At 40.5% G+C, this 12,619-nt stretch overlaps 1 protein-coding gene across 1 annotated transcript in view; it reads right to left on the reverse strand.

Moving 5' to 3' along the window:
* The window catches only part of LETMD1 (LETM1 domain containing 1), a 223,222-nt gene extending 211,592 nt beyond the window's left edge, over positions 1-11,630 (reverse strand). The window contains exon 1 of the mRNA XM_044083454.1: positions 11,455-11,630. Within this exon, the coding sequence (XP_043939389.1) occupies positions 11,455-11,609 (155 nt within the window). The 5' untranslated portion in view covers positions 11,610-11,630. The remainder of the gene's footprint in view (positions 1-11,454) is intronic.
* Between the last annotated feature and the right edge of the window lie 989 nt (positions 11,631-12,619).

The raw sequence follows: 12,619 nt of genomic DNA on the forward strand, positions 1-12,619 counted from the left end.
CCAAGCTGAGCAAGGAGAAAATTACAGTCAGCTGCCTGTCAGGTGCCAGGATCCGCCACATCATGCATGCACTCGTCACTCCACAACAAGTACAAATATGGCTCTGTCATTGTCCATGTTGGAGTGAATGACTTGAGACGTACCTCCCTGGACTACATGAAAAAAGACACGGACGAGCTCTCAGATCATGTGGCTCAGACAGGTATGACCCTAGCCCTGAGTAGCATCCTGCCTTCGCCCAGAATGATACCACAGTATAAGGACAAAATGATTGACTTCAACAATTGGCTAAGTTTCTGGTGTCATTCAAAGGGGATCCAGTATCTGTCTGCCTGGGATGACATGATCAACAGACCACGATGCTTTGCCAGAAATGGTCTGCACCTTTCGCCCCTGGGATTCAGGTTACTGGCTAAGGCTCTTGCCACCCCTATAGTGCCTTTTTTTAGGCAAGGCTCAAAGGACAAAATCACCACCATAACAGATATAAGCATGCAAAATCTGAAGGTAATGCTACTCAATGCTAGAAGTCTAAACCTCAAAATGCACTCTCTCGAGGCACTTCTAAAAATGGAGAACATCGATATCTGTGCAGTAACTGAGACCTAGTTCAAGACTCCAGAGAGCACCCCTGCAATACCAGGCTACAACTCTTACCACACTATTCGGTCACCAAACCAGGACCGAAACACTAAAGGTGGAGGAGTGTCCATATTCACCAAGGATATTCATACCTCCAGGCTAGTTGCCCAACACAATGCATCTGAAATTCTACAGGTACAACTAATACTAGGTAAGACTACAATCCAAATTGTAGCTTGCTACAGATCCTTCACCATGCCCCAAGATTCTCACTACACCTTTCTAAACATACTGGAAAATACTAAGATACAACCAAACACACTAATACTGGGTGATTTCAACTACCCTGACATTAATTAGAAAACTACTTGGGCACCAGCACCTTAGCACCACAAATTCCAATGCCCTACATCAACTAATCCATAGTCCCACCAGGGACTCAAATATCCTAGACCTGGTCATCACCAACATGGGAGAATGATGCTCCATGCCAGTGGTCACCCCCTAATTGGTCATGTCTAACCATAAGCTAATCACCCTCGACGTCCACATCCCACCCCCACCCCCCAGTAGGGAAACATCCATAAACAACTTCTCCAAAGCTAACGTCATGCTACTCAAGTTAGAAGTGGCAACACCCATGCAGACGGGAACTGAAAGTTCAACTGCTGAATCCTACACCAAGGCACTGTATGAGCACATCCACTCATGCATGAATCGTGCCATTCCAAATAGAACCAAGATGCTCTCCTTCAAAAAAAAAGAAGCCAATCTGGTGGTCCCCTGCCATAAACAAACTATACAACAGAAGGAAGAAACTGTTGCAGAAAAGAGGAAAATCCTAGGATGCAAAATACTCCCTTACCAGCCTCAGTAAGAAGCTGAGATCCCTCATAAAATCCTCCAAAGCTAGTTACGAAAATAAAATTGCCAAAGATTCCAAGGACAACCACAAGGCATTCTATAGTTATTTCAAGAATCTAAATGGCAATGCTCAGATCTGTTCTGAGCTACAACAGAATGGCATTAAATATACTGATCCCAAGGATATTGCCAATATTCTGGCAGTTCGATTCAGTGCCAACTTCACCCCCCTCTCACCCCCTAAAGGGTCCAGCTCAATACCAAAATATTGCCAAATTCCGGTAATCACGGCCACACAGGTAAAAAACGCACTCTCCAAAGCTAAGAATACAGCATCCATGGGACCAGACAACATCCCGGGCTGTGTACTACATGAACTACAAAATGAACTGACACCTCACCTAAGTGTCATGTTTAATCATAGCTTCACCTCAGGCTTCATGCCCAATGAGTGGTGCACAGCTACAGTTATCCCACTCCACAAGGGGGGGATCCATCTTGGATCCCGGGAACTATCGTCCCATCAGTCTGACAAGCCTGATCTGCAAAGCCATGGAACGCATTATCATGGAACTTACAAACAAAAACAATGGCAACTTTCAAACACTGGACCCCACCCAGTTTGGTTTTGTAAAGGGCCGATCTTGTCTCCTCAACCTGATTGACTTCTTCAAATCAGTATCCAGAGCCGTGGATGAGGACAAGGTGGTCCACACAGCCTATCTGGACCTCACCAAGGCCTTCGACACCATCTCCCACTCTGGAATCATAGATAAACTTACTACGCTGGGCATTAATCCCTACATCACTCGATGGGTTGCCAACTGGCTTACTGACAGAACCCACACTGTAAAAGTAGCCAACTCAAAATCCAGCTCCAGACAAGCGGAGTACCTCAGGGTTCAGTCCTGGGACTGTTCTTGTTTGGCATCTACTTCTCTGAAGTACAGGCCAGCACTAAGGGACTCTGGCTAACAAATTTCGCAGATGACTGCAAACTGGGAGCCATTATTGAATCCCCAAATGATGTGGATATTCTACAAAAGGACCTTACAGAAATAGATGCTTGGTGCCAGAGCCATGGGCTCAAGCTCAATGCCAAGAAATGTATAGTTATCTCCTTTGGGAAAAACCACGTACCCATGAATTACCACATAAGTGGCAGTATGCTAAACACTGAAATTGTGATAAGGGACACAAGTGGACAGTGGTCTTACCTTTGATAACCACAACGCCACAACAGTCAGGAAATCCTTCTATGTGGCACACCTCATCATTAAGGGCTTTTCATCCAGAAAAAAGGAGGTCATTGTCCCACTGTACTCATCCCTCATTAGACCCATTATAGAGTACAACGCCCAGTTTGGTATGTACCTCACAAGACATCTGCAACAACTGGAAAGGCCACAGAAATACCTCACTAAAAGAATCACAAGCCTAAAGCAGATGCCCTATGCTGACCGTCTAAAAAAACTCCAGCTATACGCTGTCGCATATCACCTGCTCAGAGGCGATCTCTGCTTAACAAAAAAGGCCATGTCAAACACAGAGCTGTTGGACATGCTACACTTAAAGAAATCCCAATCCCTCAGAGCCACATGCTCCAGGGATCTAAACCTGGTCATCACAATGAACAAAACATGCTGGAGGGATAGGTTCCTGATCCAGAGAATCCCATACTCTGGAATAGACTGCCCATACATGTCAAGCTGAGCGCCTCTTTGGCCCTCTTAAAAAGAACCTTGACGATTGGATGGGAGATAGGAAATTCACCCCAGGGATCACGTCGATCACCCTGTTAGACAGGGGACCAGGGAAGTAATAGCCAGGAAATTGTTATGGCTAGACCGATAGCCTAGTACCAACCTATGAACCTATGTCTTGCATCCAAAGCGTAAGGCACATAACTGATGTAAGAGTGCAAAACCCTCAGAACTTCGTTGCCACCAGTCTGGATGCAGCATTTTAAGTTTGGTCTGAAGGTCATACATCAAGTGCAGTTCATCATGTTATGTTCCAGACTGCCAAGTCCTCTGGCTTGGAAATTGGATAACATGTCTTTTTTCTTAGAGAGCCATATTCATATATGTATTCCCCTTCCTCTGTTGTCAAAGGTCCCACATAAAATCATGCTGGACAGGCCCAAAATCTTGTTGGTGACTTCATTTTGGACCAGACAGCACTGATTTTCACTGACCAGGGACCAGGATAGGATCATAGGAAATTACAAGGCTATCAACCCAGAGGTAATTTTAAGCCTAGCCATTTCATCCCAATGTAATACCATAGAAATGCAAGTCAATATCCAAGATTGCATTTAGTGATGACTACACATGTCCGGGAGGGTTATTGGCTCTATCCCCCATAAGAATTTACAGTACCCTATCCATTCATCAGGGTTCCTCTTGAACACTATCATAGAGGTGTTCTGTTTTACATAAATTGTTAGCCTGTTCCAAAGATGTGGCAGTCGCTGGGAGATAAATAGGACATGCTGGAGGGACAGATTTAAGTCACAGGCCATATTTAGGTCCCTGAAATGGGTAGTCCTAGTCCTATTTGATTTATGAATATGCAGCAAGTTCATTAGGTTTGGGTCTAAGATTCCTCCATAGACTAGGCATAAGTCTCCCTAAGAAGTCTATGTGATACAGAGTATAGTGACACAGACTTTAGTCTGTCTATGTAAGGCACATGCTGGAGCCTCTTGGTCTTCTTTGTTAGAAACCTCTCTGGTCTCTCTAATTGCTGTAGGTGCTTAGTATGATACATGCCAAATTGGGCATTATACTCTATTATGGGCTGGATAAGTACTGAGTATAGGGGGGTTATAACTTCTTTTGCTCTTGTAGTGATGCCTTTACTAATCAAGTGTACTAAGTAGAAAGCTTTCCTTACTACAATAGACAACGGTGGTTGAAGTTAAGGTCGCAGTCAACTTGCGATCCCAGGTCCCTTACCACTTCACGGGTACTTAGGGTATTGTTGTTGATTTGATAGTGTGAAGGGACATTGTGCCAAAGGGAATGATGATACATTTCTCTGCATTCATTTTGAGACCGTGACTAATACACCAGTCGCTGGTCTGCGTGAGACCCTCCTGGAGTATACTGATGTCATTTGGGGATTCAATGATTGCACCTAGTTTGCAGTTGTCTGCAAACTTGGTCAGCCACAACCCCTTAGTTTTGACCTGAACTTCTGAGAAGTATATGCCAAACAGTAGGGGACCCAGCAATGACTCTTGTGGCACCCTGCTGGTAACAGGTCTGCTGGTTGATGTGGAGTCACCCAATTTTGATAGTGTGTGTCCGGTTTGTGAGCCAGTTGGCAACCCATCTTACAACGAAGGGGTTTACATTCAGTTTGCCAAGTTTATCAGTAATGCCTGAATGTGGGATTGTGTTGAAAGCTTTTGCCAGGTTGACGTATGCTATGTGCACAGATTTGCCCTCGTCAATGGCCTTGGTCACATTTTCAAAGAAATGCATCCGATTTAACAGGGAAGATCTGCCCTTCACAAAGCCGAATTAGGTCGGTTCCTGGGTTTGGAGGTCACCTGTGTCTTTATTTATGAGGTCCATAATGATACTTTCCATGGCCTTACACATGAGGCTGGTCAGGCTTATGGGTCTGTAATTCCCTGGGTCTGTTGTTAGGCCACCTTTGTGGAGGGGAATAACTATTGCTGTTCTCCATTCTGCAGGAACAAACCTGTAGTTAGGTTATGATTGAAAAGGGTGCTTAGTGGTGATGCTAATTCATGTTTTAGCCTGTTTAGAAGACAGCCTGGGAAGTCTTCTGGTCCCATATAAGCTCTCACAGGATGGTCTGCTCAGACAGGGCAAGGGCTCTCTAATTAACCCTCATCTTCTCAATCTACAACTGACACTCAGGGTGATTTGGCATCATTTTTTTCTAAGGAGATGCTTCATATTTTGCAAAAAGCAAGAAAAACCACTACTGGAAAATCTTATGTTGCTAAGTGGAAAATATTTTTTCTTGGTATAACAAAAATGAACAAGGCCTTCTTTTGGTGGATTTCCCCATTTATCTTTCATATTTGTGAGAGTTGCTCAGTTTTCATCTGGCATATTCTTTCTGTTAAAACTGGTCTGTCAGCCATTTTTGCATGTCTGGCTCTGAATCTACCACTTTCTTCTAGATTTGAGGTCAAACAGTTTCTAAAAGGCATCCTTCCTATTAGATTTCCAAGAAAACCCATTCCTCCTTCTTGGGACCTGAACTATGTTCCTGAAAAGTTAACTCAGCCTTTTTTTGAACCAGCATCTACTTCCATTTTGAAACTGTGTACCTATAAAACTGTCTTGTTGGTAGTTTTGACTTCTGCCAGAAGAATCTCTGAAATTCAGGCTCTTATGGCTGTTCCTCTTTCTAGTTTTCCACACAGACAGGGGGTCTGTTAGGACCAGTCCTCATTTTATACCTAAGGTTGTCAATGATATGTTTTTGAGTCAGACCATACATTTTTCTTCTCTTTCCTTCTTCACAAAATTGCAGTGACAGGATTCTCCATTCTTTGGATTTGCATAGACAGCTCAAATACTATTTATATAAGACTAAAGACATCAGGAAATCTAAGCAATTTTTTTATTTTTTTTTCAGAACAAGAAAATCGGATTTAGCAGTTTCAAAACAAACCATCAATTATTGGATTTCTAAAGCCATTTTCTTTTGTTATTCTTTTCATGGCAAACACCTTCCTACTTATGTTTGTGCTCATTCTACTAAGGTGGTTGCCTCTTCTGGAGCTTTTTTATGGGCCTTGATGCTAGATCCATTTTGGAAGTTGATACTTGGTCTTCTGTGCATACTTTTACTAAGCATTACAAGTTGAGTGTGTTTTCATGGGCCACAGCTTGTTTTGCTAGGTCCATCCTTCATGTTTTTTTTTTTGAAAAGTTCCTCAGCTCCTTCTTTCTCCTCCCCTTCTTTAAAATAGCTTTAGTTCTCTCCCTATTGTAAATAACACTGCAGCTGTGACTTAGGAAGGACACAGTATGGTTGTGTACAAACTTACCTTAGCAGCAGATGTCTTACTTGTCCCTGCTACAGTATTCCGTTCCCTGCTACAGTATTCCGTTCCTCCCTCCTTCTCTTCCCATTGGGTGTTCCGTTTTTCTCCAGCTGAGAGGGACTTCCTTTGTTTTCTTCTGGGTGTGCATGTCCATGGTCCTTTTTTCCTCACTGGCTGCTCCTATTCTTCTGGGGGAATTAAATTCTGAAGATTATGTGCTTGAACTTCAATTATGTACCTTACGCTTCGGACAGAGGACATATGCCTGATGAATGGAAGGGCCTAGACTTTGATATGCTGACAAAGTAGGGTTACCTTCAACAGGATATCTCTATAGTAAGGAATACTGCAACAGTGACAAGAAGGACACCTACTGTTATGGTAAGTTCTTACACAACTGTACTTTCCAATTGCATGTGGGAGAAGAAGTATTTCCTCCTCATCCCATTCCTAACATCTTGCATGTCCATCTAAGGACACCCTTGCTATCACATAACTGTAAAATAAGGAAAATCCTCTCATTATTTTGTGGGTCACCTGGGCTACTACCCCTGCATAATGTTTGGGTTTACTGTGCTTGCTATTACAACATATATTTTGCTGCAGGATAATCTTTCCTGTCCCTATGCATACACATTTCACTCACTTTGTGTCTGCATTTAAGCAATTTCTTGATAAGCCACTCACTGAAGATCATGTTACCGAAATCCAGGAGCCCTTCTACCTCCTTTCCATTTAGAGGCATTTTAATGTTTATTCTGAATTCATATTATTTTGTATGACACTACATTCAGCAGTAGAAGCAAACTGATTTTCAGGTGTATCAACATTATGTAAAGTACCATACCCAAAGCTATTATCAGTTATACGTAAATCACTTACAAAGAATAATTTCTTTATAAATGTCCATTTGTTACATTTATAATGTCCTAGAGGCAGAAGTGGTTGTACACCTCACCCCCATGTATGAATACCACTTATTCTTGTTCAAGATTAACAGCTTCTACTTGCACCATAAGTTTTGTAACTACTTTCCCTTAACAAAGCAGCCTTACTAATTCTCAAGAGTCAACAATGTGATTATATAATCTATAACTCTATAATCCATACAGAAGGTGATGAAAAACGAACTTTGGTAATGAAACTAAACTAATAACTAATAATTATGGCCCCACAGGAAACAATCTTAACTCATTGGTTCTAGCCGCTTCTGATGTTCAGTTTAATTACAAAAGTTTTTTTTCACCACTTTCTCTATGGATTATAGAATTATAGAAGACACTTTGAAAAAGAACTGGGTTATAATTAGAGGGAATCCTGAATGGGTAAAACAGCTGGGTGAATACCCCATTATCACATACAGGCGGGCACAGCCTCTTAAGAATGTTTTTGAAACAAAAGAAAACCTATGTGTACCAATGTTGTGAAAGGACTGGCCAAAGGTAATATGTGCATTATTTAAAAGTATGTAAAAACTGTCAATGTTATTAGTGTCAATGAAAAAAGTTCCACTGTCCACAGCTCAGCCAACTGTAATAACAAGGGCATAGTTTACATTGCCATATGTGAATGCTGTTCTGCTTATTACACAGGGAAAACAGAACACTAGTTGAAAGAAATAATAAAAGAACATCTTTATACTATTTCTAAGTTAAATATAGCTAATGCCTTAGCTAGCCATGTAGTTGCTTTTCCTGGTCATCACTTTAAATTTTCAGTACTAGAGAAACTGATGCCTAATGTTAGAGGTGGCACTTCTGGACTACACCTGGAAATGAAAGAATTGTTTTGGCAAGTACATTTTAATGCTACCTTTCCAGGACTCAACCAAACATTGTCTATTGCTAGTTTTCTCAAATTTAAAGCATTTCAAAGGTAATTTTACTTTCTTTTTTTTAACTAAATGACATTTTCATTGTTGTTAAAATATAATTATTTTAAAAGGTTTTTATAAGTAAATATTTAAATATAGTTTTGATATGGTTTAGTTATTGTTTTGTATACCTTTAAGATGGTGTCATTATGAGGTGGGACATGACTTTTTTTTTTTTTTTTTTTTTTACAAAAGTATGCATTTTTGTGGGCCAGGTTTTACATGATTAAGTCTGGCATTGGTTTTAAGACAAAAAACACTTAATAAAATTTTAGTTTGTCGTGTGCTCTACGAAGACACTGCTTCTGCTCTTCCTGTAGCTTGTGTCACATAAACTGCCATTAGCTAAATACCACTGTAAGCTGCTCAGCATTTGATCAGAGTTAGAGAGTTATTCCATCTTTGGTCATGTAATTGCACATTCTCTTCTGTCTAGTCATTGCCCTTTCTTGTCTACCTTACATACCACATCTTTTTCCTACTGCCACCTTTTTCTCTTCTCATAAAAGACTACACTTGTATTACCTCACCTTGGATTATGTCATCAAGTCTTAGCATACCAACTCTCTACCTTTTCTTTTTGTACCTGCCTATTGCTTGCTCTGCTCTCTGAGTTTATGCCACAGACATCAGAAAGATAATGTCCCCCTGATTATTCATTACAACTTTTCAAGTATCCTTCTCCTAAACTAGATCACCATTTGTTTATTTATTGACATCTGTTTACCGGGAAAGTCCACTGGGCCAGAAGAGTCCATTTTCAGTGGAGGCCTGGGGAGAAAAGCTCCAAAATTGTAATAAGACAGTTACATAAGAAGACATAAAGTTACATAATAAGAAAAATTATACAATGTTATACAATATTTTAAAGTTTCACTGAAATTTCAAAACCAGAAAATTATACAAAAGTTTCATAGAAATTTTATAAAACAGAGATGTAATAATTTTATTTCAGACCAGTGCAAAATACAACTGTTACAGAATAAGTGAGAAGTATCAAAAGCAAAAAGACATTTGAATTAGAACAGAAACAGATGGACCTAGTGTATGAGAATATCATAATGAGAAAGGGATGGCAATGAGACTTTTATAAGTGCAAGAGGCCGGGGAGAAAAAGAGGAAGGTAAAGAATGCAGTGCCAGTAGCTAGAGAGAGAAAAGGAAGAGAGGATTTATAGATATGATAGGGGAATAGAGAGAGCAATGGTAAGGTGCCAAAAAAGGTAAGGGGAGGAATAAAAAAATGCATATATTATTATTGCATCTTTAGTAACCTATTACTTGCAGCTGGTTTCCTAGATCTATTACCATAATTATAATTTTGTTTGGGCAACCTGTATAGAAATTCTGTAATTATACTTTTTACTCCGATATGCAATAATCATGACAACTTGCATCATCTATAGACTTAACCACAACTTTTTCCTGAATCTTGTATACTGTACCTCTGTTCGGGACAGTATCTGTTAACACTACAGAAACACTTTAAATTAATTCTTCTTCTTTCGGCTGCTCCCATTAGGGGTCGCCACAGCAGATCAACTGTTTCCATTTCTTCCTGTCCTCTGCATCTTGCTCTGTCACACCAACCACCTGCATGTCCTCTCTCACCACATCCATAAACCTTATCTTAGGCCTCCCTCTTTTCCTGTTACCTGGCAGCTTCATACTTAGCATCTTTTTGCCAATATACTCTGCATCCCTCCTCAGCACATGTCCAAACCAACGTAATCTTGCCTCTCTGGCTTTGTCTCCAAACCTTCCAACCTGGGCTAACCCTCTAATATACTTATTCCTAATCCTGTCCATCCTCGTCACACCCAGTACATATCTTAACATCTTCAACTCTACCACGTCAAGTTCTGACTCCTGCCTTTTTGTCAATGCCACTGTCTCCAACCCATATAACATAGCGGGTCTCACTACCCTCTTGTAGACCTTCCCTTTCACTCGTACTGGTACTCGTCTGTCACAAATCACTCCTGACACTCTTCTCCACCCACTCCAAATTAATTATCATTAAAGATGAAGTTAAATGACTCCTCTGCAAATGGGATTTTACCCATTTGAGCTAACCCAAACAAAAAGTATAAATATTTTGGTTCAAAAAAATGTAACAGGGAAAAAGATAAGATAATGTTTTTAAATATCAGCAAATAGGAAAGTGTGTAAAAATCTAGATGCTGCAGTAAAGATTCGTAAAGTCAGAAAGAAACAAGATGCTTAACAAAGGTACAAAACTACTTCATAGGAACTAGAATAATGCAAAACATTGAAGTGGCAAACCACGCTGTATGTGAAATAACTGATTTTTTTAAATGTATTAACACCACAGCTGAACGCTTTGCCTTCTGTGCGGCAATGACCAAGTCATTTAACAAAACATGGTTCCCAGGACCCCTTTACGAGACATTTGTGACTAGCGGGTTTAAATGGTTAAAAAATATAAATTAATGAGGTTTGCTGGCATGATCAAAGTAATCTGGAATCATAGGTTTCACCTTTTTAGCACAAGAAACCTGGGCGAAAGCATAAATAATAGGGGTTACAAAGGTCCAAAAATAGGAACAATTTTTAAATATTGCTCCTATAAACTTAGAAAGTTAATAGAGTAACATGTTTTGCACCAACATGAATTTTCTGAAAGGTATGAAATCTGATACTCAGACGTCTGTCATTATTTTCTTACTTTCATCCTCAAAAACTGCCCAAAAAACATGGACATTTTAAGAGGAACAGACCAAAAACAGACTGCAAGTAAAAGCTGTCAGATTAAAATCCATATCAATGCGATTTATGTGGCCCTTCTAATGACAAGCATTCTTCACCAAGGCTGACTTATGACAACGTCAGGCAAAACAATGTACCGGTAATCGGAAATTATGCAATGACGAATACAAACTAATAAAAAAACACATTTTGTCTCCATTAATATAATGGAATTACGATGACCCCTTGTGCTAAGGGCAAGCGGAAGCTGATAGATGATGAAGCCGAGCCCACGAATTTACAACTACAAATATTTTATGAAAAGCAAGAGATATAAACAACGAATTAAACAAGCTAGTGGTTTCCGTGTCCCCTTTTCAGTAACTCACCTCACTAAATGCAAGAAAGGAACGGAAATGGGAGCACGAATTCTTGACCTCATTATTCCGTACTGCAATGAAATGCAGCAGCAGACCATGGACAGCGCCATGTTGAGAAAGTTGCGGATGACAGGAGTCAAAGTTCGTACTGGGTAGGGTGTCATAGCAACCGCCTCAGAGGAGTGACGATACCAGTAAAGACAGCACGTGTCACTGCGTCTTACGGCATGGCAGTTTGTATAGTTACAGGAAGTTGACAGGGGTGTAACGTGTATTTTAAAAATTTGTAGTCACAGCTTCCACACTGTTTCTCCAAACAAGTTACACACCTGTTACGATACGTCTTACAATTTTTAGCGACGTTGTGTTTGTATATTCAGTTATAAACTGCAGTTTCGCGTGTAAAAATGAAAAGTTGTTTAAATCTAAGTGTCATTTTACAGTGAACGTAGTTTAACTCAGTATTTCAAATGCTTAGAAAACTCCGCTCTTCTGAGGATACATGATAACACGTGGTCAACACCACCCAAACCCCAGGATGGGCGTGCCCATCTTTTCCAGCTGGCTCTATCAACCGCCTAAGTCACTAATCTAACTCTGGTCTCCTGGGCAATAGTTAGGGCTTTATCCCTCTAAGTCACCGGAGTTGGCTGCTGAATGCTAATTTCTCTTTCATAATGGCAGTACCCATGGTATCCGCGGTGGTGGTGCTGCGGTAGCGTTGTCGCCTCATAGTAAGACGCTGACCGGTTCGACTCTCAGTTAGAGCGTTTTCTGCGTGGAGACATGCGTGAATGGGCATACTTTCTGCGTTAGGGCTGGCAACTCGGCACGTAAAAATCAACTGCCAATCATTAGCGGACTGGAGTTCCGCTGTGGCCACCCCCTAATCGGAAAAAGTCGAAAGACACAACAAAGGCAGTACCCATGGTCAAGGCAGACAAATAAATGTTGCAACTGCACAAACCCTTTTGTGAAAGTAACACACCTCCACCTAACATTTTCAAGATGAAAAGATGCAGAAATTATGCTTGAATTACAAAACATGTTGCTAAATTTGTTCTTTTCAAGACTAATCATAAGGATACAGCCTGGCAGTTAGAAACTTTTGATTCTATATTTATTAAAACTTATAAAATGTTTTCATTAGAAGTTAGGTTTTAGACAAACAATG

This window comes from Protopterus annectens, chromosome 9.part0, assembly GCF_019279795.1.
Source record: "Protopterus annectens isolate FY-2018-M chromosome 9.part0, PAN1.0, whole genome shotgun sequence".
Taxonomy (NCBI): Eukaryota; Metazoa; Chordata; order Ceratodontiformes; family Protopteridae; genus Protopterus; species Protopterus annectens.